Source organism: Pholcus phalangioides, unplaced genomic scaffold, assembly GCF_987345545.1.
Source record: "Pholcus phalangioides strain wild (caught in Gottingen) unplaced genomic scaffold, Ppha-v1.0 ptg000039l_1, whole genome shotgun sequence".
NCBI classification, from domain to species: Eukaryota; Metazoa; Arthropoda; class Arachnida; order Araneae; family Pholcidae; genus Pholcus; species Pholcus phalangioides.
This window is the reverse complement of record NW_028301625.1, coordinates 26387060-26410420: the sequence shown is the minus strand read 5'-3', so window position 1 is coordinate 26410420 and position 23361 is coordinate 26387060. Positions and strand designations below refer to the sequence as shown.

Below are 23361 nucleotides of genomic sequence, written 5' to 3'. Positions count from 1 at the left end.
GTTCGTTGAAATGGAGTAGACACACGATCCACTGTAATGGTCTTCCCTCGTGCAGTTCACACGTGCTCCAGTGACACTCAAGCAGTCGAAAGATGTGTCTAAGTTGTTACCATAGCCTAAACTAAAGTATGTGGACATGAAGCTAGAGATCAATGCGACATGAAGCGATATCAGATCTACGCTGCTATCAAAATCAGGCATGCCTGATTTCTTCCGAAAGTCAGAATTCAAACGTGTATACTTGGAAAAGAAGCAGTACAAGTGCGTAACAGTTAACCACCGGATCCTAGTCAATTTTGGTGACTAGTTTTAAATCATAATGTAAATTACACAATTTAAATTTCCATAAACTTCAAGTACAATGTGCGACCGGAAGATATCAACCGAGTTTAAAATTTTTCACGTCGTTTTTCTTATTACCAAAGGAGGCAACTTTTCCGCACTATATATAGCGATTTGAAAATAAAAAAAATCATTTTTTTCCACCCATCCTAGTGTATAACTTCCTTACACTTAAGCCAAAACTGACTACACGGAAACCTCCATAGAACGATGCTCTGCAGACCAAGAAAAATATCGTTATAAAGAGGTTATCGTGATATCGAGAAAAAGCATTATCATCAGGTACTGCGAAATTTGTGTTGTTGTTGGCATCTTTTCTGAATTGGTGTTGTTAGTGTTGCCCTAAAATACATCAATGAGTATTTTTTTCACTGCAAAGAATTCTAACTGATTAGGTAAACGAAATTCAGTAAGTTGTTTCATCATGTCAACATGTAAAGTAGTTTTTCGTGCAGCACTTCTGTTGTGCTACACAAAAAGTAGCTTCACAGCAACTTCGTGAACACTTTTGAAGGGCGAACAGTGCAAAATACCGGTGCTGTTAGGCGCCCTCGAAAGAACAAAAACTGGTAAGGAATTTGAAAATGTATTGAAGGTGATTTTAGCGAAAAAAATAAATAGCATTGTAGCAGTTGTGAAATCTCCTCAAACAATATCGTTGTAGAGGGATTTATCGTAGTAAAGAATATATTTGTAATTTGTACCTTTTTAACATGGTACGTCCAAATAACGTATGTATACCGAATTTCAATGAAATACATCCACCACCATATAGTGTCAGTATAATTCAATTGGCATTACTCAGCTTAATCATATAATGACACTATCCTCCGACCTTATGTAGTGCCCGTTTTTGTGGACGTATTTCATTGAAACTTGGTATATACGTTATTAGACTGTTAAAAAGATAACTGCGATAAAATAGCGCCATTTTTTCACTTGTTGATCAAAAAAATTGAACTTTTTTTTATTGAATCATTCTTTCCCCATTGTCCATATATCCTATATATCAAGTTTCATCAAAATGAGCTCTACATATGTCTAAGTAGTGTCAGTTTATTTCTAACTACCTTTGAGGAGACGTGCACCTTTTACCCATTCTGCTGGTAATTATAGAAACTTCACGAATAGCTCACAAGAAAAAATTGAATGTTCGTGAGTTGCTCGAAAGCATAAATGCCGAAACGAGCACAAAATATACGTATACATATGAAAAATATAAGAAACTTACGTTGTGCTTGAGAGCAACACCGCCAAATAAAGGGTATTTGGCAGTGTATTTGCCGTATATTTTTGTACCCATTCCTGGTTATTATTCCACGGAGGTGCCACAATCACTGCTAAATTCAAATTTTCTTGCTGACATTTTTTCATATTTTACTTTAATTTTAGAATTTATATTCTTTTCGGACACTAAAAACACTCTTTAGTGTTTTTCTAACAAAAACACTAAACACTTTCTAATCTTCCAACAAACAAGATCCACACCGAAAAAATCCGATTTGTATAAACTTTCTTTGAAATGTTATTTTGATTTAATTGGTGTGGAAGAAATACATGGGAACTGTGTTAAAAGACTTCCACCTCGGGGGTAACAATACTGTAGCTGGTTGTAAGTACGTAGTACTTATACATACTGGGCATATTGGATCGATGTTGAGTGCTCTCATGAGTAACATTGTTTTGTTTCGTCGCCTGTGACTTTGTTTTAGCTGCTTCTGTCTCCAGCGACGAGGGTTATCTGTCGGAATTATTTTACCCAGATGTGTATAGCGTATCACAGTCGCGACCTTACTCACATTATCACACATACAGATAGTGATTGTTCCGACAGAACAGTGGATGGAAAAAAAAACGAGTCTGCCTGTACGGATTGGAAAAGGTAATTGAAGATATCTTTTTGTCTCTCCCCATCTATTTCGTCTTAGAAAGAGAGAGATACTCAGATTAAGTAGATAACTCACAAAGAAAAATTGTTTTTCCCAATGAATTTCTAGAAATCAAAAGACAGAGAATATTCTGATTAAAAACTAATGCTATCCTCTACAAAATTTGTTTTTATATCTGATTTGCAATGATTAAACTACATTTACTTGCCATTTGCATTGTATATTGGGGTTTTCTTTTGTGTTGCTTATACTCAGTGGCGTATTTAAAGGGGGGAAGCTTAGCAGACAATAGCTCAGGGCGGCAAGTTCGGAGGGACGACAAATTTGAGAAATGAATTTTCACAAAATTTGTATAGCTCACAGATAATAAACCCATAAATATATACGCCTCTGCCTAAACAGTAAGGGACTGGGTCAGTGAGTGAGCAAACGAGTGACCTAGAGAGTAGCATGAGAGTAACTAAAAGAATGACCTAGAGCGTGTACAAGCATATGAATGACCGATAGAGTAACCTGGAGAGTGTGTGAGCATAGGAATGATAAAAGAGTATGCAACCCCCCCCCCCATGAGCGTGACTAAAAGAGTGACTTAGAGACACACGCTTTCATAGGGGTGTAGAGACCAAGCAGATAGTCACGAAAATCAAACTAGAATGGAAGAAAGAGTGGGAAAATTCCATAAATCCACACATGCTTATACAAGGTATTGTGTAAGGCTTTAGCCAAAATTATCGCTATTTTAAGAGTGAAAATATTTAAAGATGTAATATAAATACGATATGCGCCTTATTTTCTAACAACCATTTCGACATTACATTACAGAAAGTACTGTGAATGAGTTCACTGAAGAGTAGTAATGATTTAATCAAATGTGGTTCAGGTGCATCAAGATGACAATAATAACGGCTCGCGAATTTAGCGCCCCATGAAGCTGGGCCCTGCTATCATTTATTGATTCACTGATGGTCGTATTCACCGACAGAGTTTGGTTGCAATCGCGGGTTTAAGTCTGTCGGTGAATACGGCCGTAAGCTTTCATTTTTTGTTAATGAACTTCGAAATTAAGTTTCGATAAAATCTCCCTCTCTCGTGACCGTTTTGCTATCTTTCTTGCTCGTTATAATCAATCACTGGTGTGCCAATACCTCTTGTGTTACTAAAAATGTAAGGATTGTAATTACGCGTCCAGGGAACCTCATACACCTGCTCTGACCTGTTTGTAACACCGCAGAAGAAATCCGAAAAAAATTATAGATTAAGCAGCTTAATAATTTATGTACAGGGTAGTAAGGAAAGTTCCTTTGCCGCATTTTACTGGCGAACCGTTAATACTAGAGAAGCATACTTCCAATTAGAAAAAGCATCCAAATAACGCGTAGACCTCAGATACGTCATTCATGTTGCAAGGAGTTGAAACATAAAAATTAATTTCTTTATACGGAAATCCTTGCTCAAAAACCCAATTAGAATGTTGTTGCCCTGTCTCTCCTGAGGCCAAAGAAATCCACGTTTCCTTGTTCAATATTCATTGAGATATTTAATTCGAAAATCGGAGAAAAGTTGGAAAAGAGCAGCGTAATATGACCTTGTTCGTTAGTTATGCTGTTTTTCCCGAACTTCCCCCAGATTTTTTTAATTCAAATATATCAATGAATATTCCACTTAGAAATGTGAAACTTTTTTGCTAGCCTCAAGAGAGACAGGGCAACACCTTTATAATTGAGTCTTTTAGGACAGGGTGTCCGTATATAAGGTTAATTTTTTTATTTTCATAACTAAGCAACCCCTTCCAATATGAATGACGTACCTGAGCTCTAGATGTTATTTGGATACTTTTTTCTAACTAGAAGTATGCAGCTAGAATCAATAGTTCGCCAGTAAAATACGGCCAAAAAACTTTCCTTAATACCCTGTATAAAGAGAAAATATACAATACTACGTTATCAGTAAATATACCATACACAATGTTCCACATTCGATGCTTGGGAAAGAAGCCCCTTTGTGATTCCTTTGTGCCATATTTATCAATAGGTGGATAACTTACAAAGGCAGTCAACATAGCAGGTTTCATTGTATAAGTTTCAGTGTACAAATGTAGTTTGCCATGATTAGGTGCTAATATATATATATATATATATATATATATATATATATATATATATATATATTGGGAATTATTTGGGAATTATTATGAAAATTAATTGGGAAAAATTGTGTATTTTTGTTGATTTTGACCGCAAAGAATCCTATTGTGAATAGAGTGTCGAGATTTAGAAATTATATCATAACTCAGCTTTCGTCATTAATGAAAGTCGCTTATCTCCAAGGGCATAATTGGGACAGTAATTTGAGCTCTAAAGTTAATTTACTACCGCAATTACTCAAGATAATTTCACACAAAACGACGGAATATAATTATTCCCGCATCAAGTTAACGTGAGATAGTAAAATATACGCTCACGCAAGTTCAAATTCACATTCTGATTAAATCAAATATCACTCTGTCATATACTTTTATATTCTTCATTCACTTATATAATTAATGAATATATGCATATGATTCGCCAGTATATCAAATTTTAACATTAAAACCGACGCTTCAATTTTCATTCTGAAGTGATTTATTGCTCAGTAGATTCAAAAACCTCAACCGAATCATATCTCAGTCAAGCTGTTGATCCATTATCGCTGATCCTTTGGTATTTCCATTAATTACAAGAGACAAAATAAATGAGAAGCTCAGAAATTTGAATATTTTAGGAAGTATCAAGAGGGAGATGGTAGTTAAGAAATGATCAAGTCGTGTGTTATATATATAGGGAGAACACACTAATGTGAAACGCAATAATGATTCTTTTCGTCGCTATAATGAACTGGACAACGGAAATGAAGTTCAGAAGTTAACTTCAGAAATCGTCACTGGATAATAGAAACAGTCTAGTAAACTATTAATTATCTGTAATGTCAGGTAAAAATAAATTGGACAGATCGCTCCTTGTACCGTACATAGAAAGGTATTTTACCCGGAGGCAACCAGTCGAGACATTTCTACCAACGTAAAACGTCACGAATGCGTTCGATTTATTTTACCTGATACACATTGTAGATAATTAATAGCTTTAGTTAATTAGCTATCTAGTTACCTGCCAATTTTCTTTCCATTCCCAACGAATATCTCAAGATTCTTATAATCTATCGTTACGATTCTAGTTATCCCAAGATTGCTTATTGAAATTTTATCTGCCGATATACAGGGTGCCCTGTAAATTTCGAATGCGGCCTTTATCTCTTCAATCGTTCATAATAGAGGTATGATTCTAATTCAAAAAATGTTCAAAATGTGTTGAGGAAACATTCTGTTCCATTTTCAAGAGTGAAAATACAGTATGCCATAAAATAAAAAAGTCTAAATTTTATACGGTCTCCTTGTGCTCTAACTTCCAATTAGAAAGTTGCTGCCCTGTAATTTTATCTTGAGGCCAAGAAAAAAGTTAAACTTTTGTACGTGCAGTATTCGATGAGATATGTGAATCGAAAAATTTGAGAGAAGTTGGGAAAGAATAGCATAAATGGAGGAAAGGAGCGTTGTCCGTTAGTTTATGCTGTTCTTTCCAAACTGTTCTCAAATTTTTGAATTCAAATATCTCAACTAATATTACACTTGCAAAAGTGTAACTTTTTTTTGGCCTCAAGAAAGATGGCAACAGCTTTCTAATTGGAAGTTAGAGGACAAGAGGACCGTATAAAATTTAGATTTTTTTATTTTATGGCACACTGTAACACCCTCTTGAAAATGGAACAGAATGTTTCCTGAACTCATTTTGAACATTTTTTTTGAATTGAAACTATACCTCTACAACGAACGGTTGATGTGATAAACTCTGAATTAGGACTTACAAAACACCCTGTATATACTTTTAAATATTAAAAAAAAATTCAACACGTACAACGAATGAAACAAAGAGTATTCCATAAATTCGTAAATAGTTTAAAAATTCATAAAAATTGAAGGGATTGGTATACAGTGAAACCTCGCTACAACGATTCTCGATACAATAATAAATCCCGCTACAACGACATTTTTTTCAAATGGAATTGCCTATAGTCTAATGTTAAAATCCTCTCGATGCAGTGATATATCCTTTAGTACGATTAATCCCTCTACAATAAATCTACGATGTTTTCTACGATAAATCCCTTTATAATGATATTTTTTGAGGAGATTTCGAATCTCCTACAACGATATTTTTTATATTTCGCTCAAAATCATCTTCAATACATTTACAAATTCCTCAGCAGTTTTTTTTTTCTTTTCAGAGTGACATATAGCATCGCTATTTTGTATCATCTACCCTTTAAAAGTGTTAATGAAGTTGCCATAGAACAATTTTTTGTGTGGTAAAATATCTTTTGTGCAGTAAACTACTTTACAGGATGAAACAAATAACTGAATTTCAGTCATCACGAATCAATCACAATTTTTTGCTGTGAATAAACACTAATAAATTAATTCTATGGCGATACTAATGACACAAATTTCGTGGCACCTAATGATAATGCTACCTCTTGATATAACGGTAACCTCTCTACAACGATGTTTTCTTGATCCGCAGAGTATCGTTATATCGAGGATATTATTTTGTATCGAGGTATTTTGTATTTGTGAATACGGTTTGCGAAAAGGTTATTCTCACAGGAAAGGAGTTTTTTGGTACAGAAAAACTAATTCAAGTTTTTGTCGATGGCGGGTGCTGCGCGAAAGAAAATCACTGGAAATATGCAAATCAGTCTTATAAAATGCATCGTGTACGAGTAATAGCTCATTTCTGAATTTCCCTGTTACTGGTACGTACAGGTTTTCGTTGTGATGTTGACATTGATAGATAAGGCGCTATAGGGGAGTTTTACCTCGGATACGAATCGCCGGCTGAATATTTACTAACTTTTCGGACATAGAAGAGAATTAATAAAGTAGGGTTACCAGACGCAGTGGCGTATTTACGGGGGTCTCAGCGGGCTATAGCTCAGGGTGGCAAGTTCAGAGAGGTGGCAAATTTGGGGAATTAGTGGCCAAGAAAATTGGTAGAATGGAAGAAGGGCGGAAAATTTGTATAACCCTCAATATATCTTCCCTAGGGACTAGATCAGTGAATGGCCAGAAAAGGGGCCTAGAACAAGGGTGCTCAACCTTAAGGAGAGTACGGGCTACTTCAATGGTTTAAAAACGTGTAGCGGGTCACTTAAGCAATCTAGAAAGGCGTCGCGGATTTCTTGAGTGATCTGGAACTGTGGTGCCGCGGGTAACAAGTGATATGGAACTGCACTGAGGATCGCTCAAATGCTCTGAAACAGTGCCGCAGATGTGATCTGCTAAATGTTACGTTAGTTTATTTTTATAAAATTAAATTTCAGATCCAGGACCCCGCATTAGATGAATCCGAGGGCCGCATGTGAGCCATGGGTTGAGCATGTATGACCTAGAAAGTTTGCAAGCACGTAAATGAGCAAAAGAGTGACTTGAAGCGTGAGCAAGCATATGAATGACCAAAAGAGCGACCTAGGTGAGAACCACCGCTGAACAATGTTCAGAAAACCTAAGCCACTCGTCAATGAGAATTACCATAGTGCAACCATTCAACTCGTAAGAGAAATGTGGGTTGTTCGAACCAAAATGAGCGACCATGCACTTTTCAACGCTAAACTTCATGTTCCATTCATTTGCCCATGTTCCAGTTCTGTTCTAGTGGGTCTGGAGCAACTCCCTATAGCTTTGATTCCCAACTATCCCCATTAGAGGAAACATTTACTTTCTGGATATTATACTGAGGTGAACTCGGAAAGAAAAGTCATCTTGCCTCCGCTGGTACTCGAACCTAGGCCCTCTTGCATGTACCGGGCAAGCATGCTACCATCTACACCAAGATTACTTTTCTTTCCGAGTTCACCTCAGCATAACATCCAGAAAATGAATGTTTCCTTGATATCTTGGGCTGAAAAAAGCCATCTATCTCTCTATATCCCCTTTAGGTTCATGTCATCCGCAAATTTGCTAACAATCCCATCGATACCCTGATCGAGTTTATCGATAAAGATCAGAGAATTCCCCGTTCATGATAACCCGCTGTGACCTATCTCTCAACCACGATTCTTTCTATCCAATTCAGCAAGTTTCTCCCAATCCCAATTTCGTGTAAACTCTTGAAGCGTTTGACACAAATTGCCATAACAAATGGAATGACATGACATAAAAGGAATTCAACATGTACAATGAGACACATATTTTTCGTGAACTTTTCTTAATTAACCTGTATATTTTATTGAAATGTTGGATTTAAAATTTCTTAAATTATAGCTAATTTCACCGGAAAGACGCATCCAGTCATAAGAAAAAAAAAGAGTTAAGATCAAATTTTTAAATTTCTCAATCTAATAACTATTAAATATTCAGCTGTGTGATAATTAATTAACACTAGACCCAATGTAAAAGTATAATAATGATTTTAAAAAGTTTTTGAATAATTAATTTCAAGCTTTGTGTCAAAGAGATAGTGCCGGCAAATATTTCACGGCAATTAAAATTTCTGTGTATTGTAAGTGAGAAACAATTATCCCTTCCTCTATTTTTAGGTTTATTATAATTAAAGTATTAGAATTAGAATCTTAATTTAAAAAAATAACAAATCAATATTCTCCAAAACAAAAAAGAAGAAAAACTAATAGAAGAAGTTACGGAGTGATTATAGCTTTTGCAATTAATGTGAAATTAAATTATCATTTGTTAAGCAAAAACATTCTTTTTTTTTAATAAATAATAAATTTTCATTCAAAAGAAAAAAAGACGGAAGCTTTAATTACCTTAAATCTATGAAATAATTTTTATTTTGAAGGGTTTCTGCCAAAAAGATAATGCGTTGTTTTTTATGTATAAGATTAATTTTGACAATATATTTTGTATGTTATTAGCTCGGCTTTGAGCCGTGAGCGAAAATCATATGTATTAACCCTTTAAGCGGCAATGACGATATATCTCGCCTCGCTAAAGACCTTATTTTAGCATTGGTGAACCCAGATATTTTGTAAAGTTGATTTCGGAAGAAAGCTTTTTTTTTTTTTTTTTTTTTTTTTGAAACCGAGCACAACTCAGGTCTATCGCCATAGGCAATTTCCTACCTAGTGAGTTGTGCCGGAAGTGTAAGTGTGTGTACCTAATAGTCTGAGTGCGTATCTAGTGTTGTGTATGATTTTTCAGTGCTGCCATCTATATCTCAGAAGTGAAGTGAGTGATGTACAGTGACTGAATATTTGTACTGCTTGTAGGACTGTTGCTCTCTGTGGCGAGACATTTTAACGGGGAGATCGGCTCGCATCGGAAGAAAGCTGAAAATCGGAAGAAAGCCTACTTCATTGAAAAAGATATAGCATTGTGAATTGGGGGGGGGGGATATTTAGTGATTTCTAATTGCGGCTTATAAATAGTTAAGTTGGAAATAAAGTAATACAGCGAAACCACGATATAACGATACTCTATGAACAAAGAAAAAATATCATTGAAGAAAGGCTATCGTTATATCGAGAGGTATCGTTATCATCAGGCGCCGCCAAATTTATGCCGTTTCTGGCACCTCTTCTGAATTGGCATTGTTAGTACAACTATAAAATGTATTTTATGAATGTTTATTCACAGCAAAAATGTTAATTGATTAGTTGATGAATAAAATTGTTAGTTGTTTCATCCTGTAAAACAGTTTATCGTACAATACGTGAATGTACTACACAGAAAGTAGACACCTCGAAAGAACAAAAACTGGTGAGGAATTTAAAAGTACAGTATATTGAAGGTGATTTTGACCGAAATGTAAAAAATATCGTTGTAGCAGTTTCTAAATCTCCTCAAAAATATCGTTATAGAGGGATTTATCGTAGTAAAGGATATCGTTATATAGAGAGGATTTTAACGTTAGACTATAGTGAAGTAAAATAAAAATTCATAATAATTGAATCCATTCAATTTTCATGAATTTTTAAACTATTTACGAATTGATAACACACCCTGTACCTGTTGAATTTCTTTTAAATAATATATATATATATGTTTATAATACACCCTGTATTATAAATATATAATACAGGGTGTTTTAATTCAGTCCTAATTCAGCCTTTAACACATCATCCGTTCGTTGTAGAGGTATGGTTTCAATTAAAAAAATGCTCAAAATGTATTCAGGAAACATTGTGATCCAACTTCAAGTGTGAAAATACAGTGTGCCATAAAATAAAAAAAATCTAAATTTTATACGACCCCCCCCCCCTTCCTTGTCCTCTAACTTGCAATCAGCAAGTTGTTGCCTTGACTATCTTGAGGCCAAGAAAAAAAGTTGTAAGTTGTTAATATTCGCCGAGATATTTGAATTCAAAAAATGCAAAAAAGGTGGGAAGACTAGCATAAACTAACGGACAACGCTCTTTTTCCATCGTTTATGCTATTTTTTCCAAACTTCCCCAAATTTTTTAATTCAAATATCTCACCGAATACTCCACTTAGAAACGTGGAACTTTTTTCCTTAGCCTGAGAAAAAACAGGGCAACAACATTTTAATTGGAAGTTAGTGCACAGGGAGATCGTATAAAAATTTAGATTTTTTATATTTCATGACACACTGCATTTTCACTCTTTTAACTGGCACGGAGTGATTTCTGAACGCATTTTGAGCATTTTTTAAATTAAGACCATACTTCTATGACGCACGGTTGAAGAGATAAAGGTCGAATTAGGACTTACAGGACACCCTGTATATCGGCAGATAAAATTTCAATAACCCATCTTGGGACAACTGGAATCGTAACGGTAGATTATAATAATCTTGAGATATTCGTTGGGAATGGAAAGAAAATTAACAGGTAACTAGATAGCTAATTAAACTAAAGCTATTAATTATCTACAATACGTAGCAGGTAAAATAAATCGAACGCATTCGTGACGTTAAAAACAGACATAAGAGGAAATGAGATTTGTGGCACATACCGGAGTTGAAAAAAAATTAAGAATTGGAAGTCAATGAATGCTCGTTTGGCATTATCTTGATTCCTGAAGAGCTTACCATCCAAGAAACATTGCATGAACCTCAAAAGGTTGTTATTAGTAGAGCCTAATGTCTAGAGAATATGGTGGATTCAGCAGAACTGCCCAGCACAGTTCTCGGATTTTGTTACAGATCATTAATGACAGGCTATTGATACTATCATACTGATTATTCGGGGTGCCAAATACCTTATCATTCATCTCACCTAGTTGTTGGAGATGCGTGTCTATGCTGGCTTACGATTCTCGCCTCTCTGGCTAACTCCTGATTGCTCGTTTGTGGATTGGTATCAAGTAATGTATTCAAAATTTCCACATGGAATGTAAGGTTTGGCGAATCAAAATTGTCTGGAGAACCATACTTCTACGACCCACACTTTTTGAGGGAAACGCAAAAGGATATTATTGCATTACATAATATGGTGTTCGGAAATAGCTTTATTCGAATCATTAAAAACTTCTAAGGTCTACATGTTATTTGGATACTTTTTTTAATTGGAAGTATGCCTCTAGGTATCAATGGTTCACCAGTAAAATGTGGCCTAGAGACTTTCCTCACCACCCTGTATATAAACGTATACTATTATATAACTTGAAATAGAAATATTTTTAATAATATTGCATTATAGCTTATGTTTTTGGATTGAAAGGGATTAGAAATAGATAACCTTTTGAGCTCTTTCACCGTGAAATTGATAGAGATTTTGCAAGTAGGTACATTTCAGTTATGAAATTGTGTTTTTTGTTGTTCTTGCTGTCTTAATGTTTTTAATCTACGCTGTCACCTTTAATCATACCAAGTGCTCAATCATAAATCATCCAATCGCTGTGAATAAAGTTGTTGTTATTTTTTACAAATGGTGAAACACCGTGTACCTTGAAACAAAAAAGATTGTGTTCCTTAGAACAATATAAAACTTGAAACTGTCGTAGTTGTACGTTGAGATTTTAACGCTACTCATTTTTAATTCTTCTTTTTGTGCCTTTTTTTTTCATTTTTCAATCTATTTTATATTTTAAATTTTAGTTTATACTTCTCTCCCTCCTACTAAAACTTCAGCTACGCCAATTTCTTCTCTTCCATCTACATTTGGTTATCTCCTGGTCAAAATTTGTTGAAAAAAGATGTAGCTAACAATTTAGGCTGCATCCAACAAAAACTTTTACTAAATGAATTTGAAATTGATTTATTTAGAAGATGAGAGGTGAAAAAATATTCCCCATCATTGCCAGATATAGCAAATGCTGAGAATGCTGATGTTGTATCTTTATTGCAAGTATTAAAATACCTAACACCAAAGGAACTGACAAAATTAAACATTCCATTTTCGTTTCTACAAATGCAATGAAGAATAAGCATGCATTTAATTTATATAAACACATTTCTACCTCCATTATTGTTACTTTTTTGTGTACATATATATCAATAATCACCCGTTTGTGTCATTATTTATATTTTTCACTTCAATATATGATTTATATTAAAATTACTCATTATGAGTATTTTTTCGAGTAATACCGATATTATTTTTTTTTTTCGATTTTACCCTGTTTCAACGTACAACATCACATGCTTCAAGGTATAAGATTTATGTTATATCTTAGATCATTTTTGTCATCTTTAAAAATCTATATCTCATGGTCATAGTAAAATAGAAATATGATTTGAATTTCATGCAATTTTTCATATAGTATACAGATATTAAAAACGATTTTCATGAAAACTGACAAAGAAAAAAAATTGAAAAATACTTTCCCGTGGTATAACAGTATCACCTCATGAGAATGATCGAAATATCCACCATTGATATTGAGGCATGCTAGTGCCCACAATAGAATCTCTGAAGAACACGATTCAATAGTGTAGTGTCTATAAAAGTGAACACCAAGCTGTGAAGATAAGCATCAAGGTCTACTTTTGTAGTAAAGTGAAGTTCGTGACACTAATTTGCCAAGACGGCCCTATAAAAAGAAACCAAGCGAACCACATTCGGTGATTATGGTGGCTACTCCACCGGATTCCACGTCTAGTCCGGATGTGGCGCCATACATTTTCTTCGAGAACTTTTGGCGTATATCGCAATGGCATGGTTCTTTGTCCACATTTGAGGAATTTATTTTCAAAAGGGAACATTTTTTAACTTTTGCTGAATTTACGGTAGAAGTAAAAACCCTTTTCTCCGTAATGGACGGCTTTACAAAAGTAGAAAACATTTCAACCGTTAGCATAAGGGAGTGATATATGAATATTTAAATATTATGTTTCTTGATCAACATTCAAAGGAGTTATCTGCATTAAAATTTTTAAAATGTTTCGTTGTAAAAGAAAATTCATAGAAATGTTACCTTTTAATCAAAATTGGAGTTGGTTAAGTCTGAAAAAAAATGGAAATTTCTACGCCCCCCGTTGATTCCAGAAGGTTTTGCCTAGTCAAGTAAAATGCCCTTACTTTTCCCTCGTGAATATCATAAAAAACTCAATCATTCTACAGTGGAACCTCCCACAACGGACACTCCCGTTAGCGGACACCTCCACCAACGGACACTTTGTTTTTAATAACGTTGACGAGACTCGGTGTATTTCACTATACATTAACGGACACTCCTCGTTGGCAGACAAAATTTTCGGTTCTATGGGTGTCCGTTATCGAGAGGTTCTACTGTAGAATGAGACTTTGAAAGTGCTTCTGAAAAATATGTGGCCTTTTAAAAATAAATCCCTTAACACCAATAGAACAACCGCTTTGTTAAGTTCCCTTTTGAATGAAAATTATCGAACTGAATGAACAAGGTAGATATGTTTCCTTTTTGTAGAAACGACCCACTTCCCATTGTAATTTCCACCAAAAACATTCCCGTTTGAATAAACCCTGTTGCAAAATCCGACAGAGCTCATCCCAAAAATTCGGAAACTGTTGAAAAGTGCATTTCGAGAAAAAAAGGTGGAAATGTTCCTTTTTGGAAATTAACTCCTCACTTTATATGTTATCTGAAGAAAAAGTCTCACTCTGGAAAGTTTATGCGCTCTTTGCGGGCCACCTTGTATAAGCCGCAGTTTATGGCGTTACACCAAATTTACGAGCTCCCCATAATAGCTCGTTTGGTTCTTCAAATGCCGAATTTCGGTGATTTACGTCACAACATAATAAAAAACCGAATGATACTTCCTCTCAAGTTGACTTTTGGCAAGAAGAATAACATGGCATGATTATTGTTGGATTTCAATTCTAATCATTATTTCTTGTGAATGTTATTCTAGGTCTTTCCTTCGATCAAAACAAAAAAAAGAGAAGCGTATTCGATCAAGATATTAAGTCCCCGATGAGACAAAAGCCCAAAGCGAGTGACCCTGCTCTTTCTCATCTTCTAAGAAAATTGGTTCAATCTTCTATCCACACCAAAGTCAACCAATTACCTTTAGTTTATTCTTCAAACAAGACGAGCCAACCATTTTTTCTCCTATGCTACTGCCCCACGCGATAGAAAATATACATTAATGAAATTGGGTGCCACAGCCAGTCATTTCCAGTCTCCAGCACATATATTATATATCCGTACACCGTATATCATAGATTATTTTGATGCATTTCTTACGAAAATGATATTTTCATAGGAAGGATATGATTGACATTTTGGAATAAAACGCCTTAGGTAAATGGCATCTTGTCACCGTCATTCTTTATGTATGGGAATAAAGCTCAGTTTTCGACACGAGTTATAAAATGCATATACAGATATTTCAAGAATATGTATAGTAATATATAGAGAATATTTGTAGCATCTCATGACCTTAACTTTCTCATGACCATACATTGCCTTATTTTTTTATCGTCAATTATTTCACATTAAATAGTCGAACCTATTTAAGAGGTCTCATACCATTTAATGTGGTCAAAAAGCCTCAAAAACGATGCTCTACTATAAATATGATTTAAAATATTATTTAACAACTGATTTATTTCAAATTTGCTCGATTGTATATGTTATGCTATACTATACCATGTGTTTCACATATCTTCAGTACTTATTTTTTATCAAACTTATAAAACATTAAAATAATTATACTTTTCAATGTTACATAAACATCTTGCGTGCATGAAAAAATGGCATGACATCAATATGATTGGATACAATTAACTTCAAAGTAAAGAAAACTTTCTCATATTATCAAATCAAGCAAAATATTGGAATTTCTTAGACTCAATCTTATTTAAAATAAAATTTAAATTTAAAAAAAGTTTAAAAAAATTCATAAATTAAATGTTTATGGATATATTTCAAATTTATTGTTTTATTTGATGAACTGTGTGTGTGTGTGTGTGTGTGTGTGTGTGTGTGTGCGAATAGCTTTATTTATTTTGATTTAATTTTAATCCATTTACAGTCAAACCTTCAGACAACGACCACTAACGGGACCGAGCAAATGTGGCTATTATTGGGAGGTTACTGTTGTTAAGAGGTTCAGTATTCCTAAAACATGGATTAAATTTTTTGGTTGCTTGTAAAATTATAGCAACTCATGCTATAATTCATTAGAAAAAGCTGTTTTCGTTGACACAAAACATTTATTTTGTATTGAAGATGCTTGAATTTTGCATGAACAACTTTATTTGTGATTTTCTATTGTGTTAATTTTATTCGAAAATTTCATGGAGAAAAGTTTATAGCTGCGCCGTAAAACTATAGAAAATATTAGTCCCAATTCAACAATTATACTTTTGAGCTATGATGTGTCATGGATCAAAATATAACAATCGTTTCGTCTTCTACTATGATAGACATCATCAGTGGAAAGAAATTTTCCATTACACACACAGACGAAACATCTTTCTATACTTTTACCTCTGAATAAAAGCTGCGTGTGCTCATGTGGAAAATATTCTTATCTTACCAGGAACTTTTAGCCATAGTAAATAATATTCCATATTCAGTGCCATTTTGTTTTATACATATGTATATATATGTGTGTATTTATACGCGCACATCAAACAAAACCAAAAAGCAGTTTAAGTTCGAAGGATATTTCATTTCTTTACTCCTCTTTTCCCAGTTTAAACAACAATATTTTTTTATAATCTTATTTTTTCTGAAAGCTTTTGTGTTTCTGCGTTTTTACTTAATACGTCCGAAAAATTCCTCAAATTTCAAGCATTTTATTCAAAGAGCAGGGTACAGGGTGATTCTAAATTCATAGGACAAACTTTGAGAGGAGATATAAGACACCTAAACAAACATTTCTGATCACAGAATGTGCAGTCGAATCGCACTAGCAAAGACGGTAGAGAGTGTGTGCACAACATTTTTCACCAAAAACGAATATCATATTTTTCTGACGAATTTGCTGCGATGTGTGCTATCATCAATGCACACATTATATGTCTGATTAGATTGGAGTTTGCTTCTCATTGATACAAGGACCATCGAGGTTATGCAACTCCAAACAATGATCAAGTGGTATAATGAGTTGTGGTAGAATTTGCATTTCCCAGGTTGCACCGTAAGAAGGCCCACGACATTATTTAACCCTGCATTCTCGAATGGTTGATTGCATTTATAGTAGCAAATCCGTCAGAAGAATATGATATATATTTGCTTTTGGTGAAGTGCTGTTGTGCACTCTCAAAAACACTCTCTACCGCACACATACTTAACCCATGGCCCGCAGGCCAAATGTGTCTTCGGAATCATCGGATGTGGCCCGCGACCTCAAACCTATTTTCGTAAAAATGAACTAAACGACACATTCTCAGATGACTGGAGCGGCCTCCGGCATATTTCCATGTCACTTAACTATCCCACGACGCATTCCCAGATTACTAAGATGACCCGTAACACAATTACAGATGACTCAAGTGACCTCGGATGTTGTTCCAGATCACTTAAGTTCTCGCAGTACGTTTCCAAATCACTCAATTTGTTCGTGGCACATTTCCAGATAACTCAATTTGTTCGTGGCACATTTCCAGATCACTCAATTAAACTGCGGCAAATTTCCGAATCACTCAAATGACCTGTGACATATTTCTAGATCACTCAATTGAACAACGGCAAAATTTCACATCGCTCAAGTGACCTACGGCACAATTCCAGATCAGGTAGGTGGCCCGCGACACGTTTTCAACCCGATGAAGTGGCTCACACTCACCAAATGGTTGAGTACCCTTGCACTACCGCCTTTGCTATTGCGAATTGACTGCACATTCTATGACCGAAACTGCTTGTTTAGGAGTCTTATACAGGGCCGTAACTAGGGTTTTTGCCACCCGGGGCAAACATGATTTTGCTGCCCCCCACAACTTTAAAAATCAATAATTTTATAATGGTGTTCTTTGTTCCCACTTAAAACTGCCACCCCATACATTTTTCCACCCGAGACAGTTGTCCCTCCCCCACCCCGCCCCGCTCTATTTGTCCCATGAATTCAGAATCACCCTGTAAATATACACTTACCTTTTAAGTTGTTAACTGTACCAATATCATTATATTATAATATTTAAAAAGAAATAAATGAAATCGAATAAATTTATTTCGGCAGAAATTTCTTTGATGTAGTTAGTTGAATTATTAATTACGTAACTCTCAAAAACTTTACTCGATGAACTTTACGCCATTAGTGATGTTCATTTGGTCTCTTTCATTATCTCTGTAATTTTTAACTTTATTCATTATTCAACAGAGTAGTTTATATCAGTCATTATTAATGAGATATACAGATACACACGCGTGGTAGATATTTTTTCTGCTCTCGCTATAATATTAGAATGTTTCTCTCATTAGGACTTTAACTTGAAAAACTAAACATTTTTGTGGATGTTTTATTTTATTTTATTTTTATATATATGATTAGCTCGATGTGTGTTGTGGATCTGGATACAAGCTATGTTAACATTTTAACCCGATTAGTTAGTACCATAATCGATCATACATAATGAATCGTTGTCGTAATTTCACAAGGTTCGTTCAACGCTGATTTATCCGGGTCTAGATATTGATCTGACACTTCTGGAGTTTATTCTTTGTATTAATTAAAGGCCTTTTGGTGTATATCGTGGATGGAATTATTATTATTTGCTTTTAATAAATGATCCGATATTGCGCATTTCTACGTATTTATGCGATACCCCGGTTCCAGCACCTTTTTTCTCTCACTTTATATTACAACATTTCTCAACCTATAGTCCACGATGATAGAGCACGGGTGGTTTGTAGGCAGACTTGATAATTTTAATTCCAACTAAATGAAAAATGTTCTTATTGATTTTAGCAATATTCTATCAATAAATTTTATTGATTTCAGTAATATTCTATCAATAAATTTTATTGATTTCAGTAATATTCTATCAATAAATTTTATTGATTTCAGTAATATTCTATCAATAAAAATTATATTGATTTCAGTAATATTCTATCAATAAAAATTATATTGATTTTAATAATATATATATTCTTATGGGTTCAAATATACAAATTAGACTTTCACACCTAGGGTAGCCATATCTAATTCAGGAAAATACTCTTTATTGTAATACTAAATATATGGAGTAAATTATAACCGAAAAATGAAATTTACGACAAATTCGCTGATTATTGTTAAAACTTCTGAAGTGTTGGGAAATGAAGGATGCAGCAAATCGCAGTTAACTAAAATGTATTCCATAAAAAAGCATTTATCATGATTGGGGACCATTTCCATTGAGAAAAATACGACAAACTGTGATCTGAAATACGGCAAAATACGAGATATTGCCAATAGTTTTCTTAAACACTTGCCACAAGTTGGCAAAATCACCAGTTTTTTGCTGACATGGATGAAAATTATGAATGAGTGGAAAATGAAAGACTCTACTGGAACTCACAGTAACTTGAAATGCAATTCACAAAACAAACGTTGATCGTGATAAGTTTGTGAGGTGAGTATTCATATATAGTCACAATTATCATAGTTATGAAAGTTAACTTCATTCACCATTTTAAGTAAAAATTACAAATTCAAATAAGCTTCGTTGAAAAAAACGAACAATTGTATAATGTCGGAACGGACGAAAATACAGGAATGTCCTCTAAAATACGGGGTACATGGTCACTCAACTCATGCTATAAGTTGCAGATGCGTCGAATCATCTCAGCTATTTTACTGGTCCTTGGGTTCGGGAAGATTTGGAAACGCTGCTATATTATATTCGCTGCGTGTTTTCTATTTAGCATTGTTTGTTTAGTATGTATGCAATGTTCTTTCGGCCGTTCGATTCTTCTAGACACATCGATTCGTTGGGTTTTTTTCTTTCTATTCCTGTTCTTGATACAGATGTATACTTAATGTACTTGTTATCTTGCGCATCACATTTCGCTCCGGTGGTCTTTCTCCGGCGATTAGTGACCTCCGCTCAGATGTAAAAGCGGAGTTTTCCAGCTTCTTCACAGGAGACTTCGACGCTTTTCGCGCCGTACGAAGTTTCAGCGGAAATTCCATATGAATAAGTTAACAGAGGTTAATCAACGTTTCTGGTTTCCGTTATTTGAATATTCTAGTCTTGAAAATATATCTGCACATCCACAATTTTCTTATACGAAAGTAGATATCACTTGGTAGGAAATTCGAACGAACTAGGAATTCATCGATTTGATTCATAGTCGATTTATTTTTTCTCCTCCCAAAAACTCGGCATGATTTATCGTAGGATTTCTTTAGCCCGTTCTTTTGGGTTTCTGTCGTTACTTTTGAAACAAGTTTTACAACTTTCCGGTTGATGGCGTTGATTCTTTTTTCTGCTCCGAATCTTTACTGGATATAAAAGATCGAATACATCTTGCACAAGTCGAATTACTCTTGATTCCAACTCATTTTTATGTTTCGCTGTTCGAAATATTACGAAGCCGAAAACCACTGAGACCGGATTGTTCATTACACGTCAAAAGAATCTGCTTCGAAATGAGATTTCTTTTCTCCTTTCCAGTTGAAGTATCAATCCATTAGTATATATAAGCCCCTTTTCCTTCTAGCAACTAACACCATTCAAGTGGCCAAATAAATATATTTCTACAGCAGCGATTTCTCAAGTGTGTGTGTGTATATATATATAAAATGGGGACACAAACTCGTATGTCATATTTATTTTTCTTTCTGATATATTTTCAAGTCACTTATTAAGACATAAATCGAGATTTTTTCTGGCTATAACTTATTATTAGTTTTAAAACATGAGATCATTACAAATTCTAAAAAAAATGTGTAAAAATACAATTTCAACTAAATTGTAAGTGCAGAAAACTGCACAATTTGATTTAGTTTATCTATAAATTGGAATATGAGCTTAATAAAGAGGTGTTAATTGATTAATTAGTGAATTAAATTCGCTAAGATCATTTAAGAAATGAATTACAGTAAAACCTCTCTTTTGCGGACATCAGTCAGACAAAAAAAATTGTCCGTAAAGAAGGGTGGCCATTAATCTGATGTTTGAAATGCATACTTTCATTATACAAGAAGACATTATTGTTTTTCCGTAAAATAGGGGTGACTGCATCTGAGGGGTGTCTGTTAAGAGGGGTTTTACTGTGTTAAGAAATGATTTTATTTCTATTTTTAGGAATGAAATCATATTATATACAAATACAGAGGCCAAAACAGGCAAAATGCCCATTGAGGTGGCTGAAAAAAGATGTCCATAAAAAATATGGATATCAATTATAGCACAATACAGAACCAAAAATAATAGTAAATATCACAAATCCAAATATAAAATTTTTGTTTGCAATTTGTAATAGTTTTCAGTTGGATTTAGTAAATTTAGATTTTTAAAGTAGTTTCGTTGAAACTTTGTTAAAAAATGTCGATTTTATTATGACAGAACGGTTTTAAATATGGACGTGATTACAATTGTTTCAATGGACTAACTTTTTTCGAATTGGAATAATGTGTTTTGGAAATAAGAACATTCAACGTGCAGACTCGATATTGCAAAAGAGACAGTAACCGATATTATACGTAAAAGTATACATTTTTTAAAATACTATGAAGAATGAAATGAAATACTATGAAATACTATACAAAGAGATATGCTGTATATGAAGAGCAATAAAAACAGAAGAAATGCGTACCTTTGCTGCTTGATCAACATATCCTCTAGACATTCCGATAACGGGTATTCTTGCATAACCAGCTATTAAAGAAACATAGAAAGAAGCGGGTTTTTCAACAAACGACATGACAACACTGGGTTTTCTCTTTTTCATGACATCACAGAGGGAACTCATCATTTGCGTGGTATTTTTACCGGCTGCAGATACAGTGGGGGCTAACGTGACTTCTTTCTCGACGAGACCACTGTCCACGTCACTGACCGCTTTGCGGAAGGCGCGTGACAATGCATGGGACTGGTCCTCGGGAAAAACGGCCATCACATGGAAGTTGAGAGCTTCGTTTTCGGGGCTTCCGTGAACTATCGAGAAATGGCACGCGACACACGAGATGGCACATAAAGTGGCAATCCATCGTTCTTGACACAAAAATAAGACCGATGATAAATCAACACGCACTGCCGGTAGTACCTTCATCAGAAGACGACCAAAAACGAATGTCACCGCAACCGCCGCGAGCACGTGCTGCAACATTTGATTATTACCTCGGAATACTTCTTACACAAATAATAACATTTCTCTTTCTTACGATTTCTTTCTCACTTAATACTATTCAAATACTCCTGTACAATATATAGTGCGTTTATAACATATACACTTTTAGTTATTCGAACCAAAACTAAATTTCCTTATAATACCTAGAATACTTTCTGTGAATCGTATTGCTCTCTGCAATGTTTTTTTTTTAAAAAACTCTCACCGGCTGGCATTTCTTAAAGGAGACATTAACAAACTAATGCGTAAATTCTACGATACGAATCTCCACTCGATAGACGTTGAACGGGTGATTACTCACGATGGTTCACATCGAATAATTGGCGCGCGAGAGATATAAATGTAAGTAATCGCGCAAAGTATCATCCGTGTCCGGACAGTACTTGGCGACGAAAGTTTCGATATCTGTACCTTCCGTGAAATAAATACGCTCACACGGAACTAGTTCGCGGACAGGACACAAATCTTCTTCACCTCCTAAGGTCATCACAGCCGACGGATAGATTTCTTCAATCATAGTATTATCCTCGCTCTTGTCTTAGCCGATGATGATAGTTCGAGCGAACGGCAGCGCGCAGCACATCTCTCTCTCAAAAACTTCCACTCGAAGAGAGAGAGCGGGAGAGAAGAACTTTTCTTTGTGTCTTCTTCATTGAAAGTTGTGGGTGATGTGAGGGAAGGCACCATACACGCACTCACAACTCTGTATCAACCCTGGTGCCAGTTGCGATCGGCAGCGGCCACCACCACCGAACTGATAAGAGAACTACCACCACAATGTGTAAAACGCTAAAATGACGATCGCACCGAGGGAGAGAGAGAGAGAGAGAGAACTAAAAGCAGCACCAACGAACGTGGTGAAGATGTTGAGAAAGGGGGTGCAAGTACCGTGGCGTCCTCTACAGGAAAGACTTGTTCGCGCTCCTTGTCAAAAGAGAGACACGCGGATGGGACAACATCACAATAAAAGTTTAGTTTTAGTTACACACGTTTGCTCTCAACTACGTAATGTGCTGGCGGGACCTTGCACGAAAGTTCCCTTTTGAACGATCAACTTCATTAAAATACAACTAAATACAGTGAAACCTCTCTTTTGCGGACAATCGCGGGACAAAAGAAAACTGCCCGTAAAAGAAGGGCGACCATATCAGAGGGGATTCCTGTATTAACTGTATTATATAGTATTAACAGTAACTAAAATAGTTTTTTTATTTGAATTTAGAATGAATGAAGAAAAATTTTATTTTTTATTTGAATTTGAATTATGAATGAAGTTTTGACAATATGAGATGACAGAAAGAGAAATGAAGGTACATCTGGAAAAATTATTCCGAGCATGGACATATGAGTTAATCGAGTGGCAGTGCTTGTAATTATGAGTGGCACTAAAGTGCAGCTCACGGCTGTTTTATGTTAAAT

General features: G+C 34.9%; 1 protein-coding gene across 1 annotated transcript in view; it reads right to left on the bottom strand.

Moving 5' to 3' along the window:
- The window catches only part of LOC149065772 (glutamate receptor ionotropic, NMDA 3A-like), a 189475-nt gene extending 166740 nt beyond the window's left edge, over nt 1–22735 (bottom strand). Inside the window, exon 1 of the mRNA XM_089253843.1 lies at nt 21409–22735. Within this exon, the coding sequence (XP_089109969.1) occupies nt 21409–21921 (513 nt within the window). The 5' untranslated portion in view covers nt 21922–22735. The remainder of the gene's footprint in view (nt 1–21408) is intronic.
- Nucleotides 22736–23361: the final 626 nt, after the last annotated feature.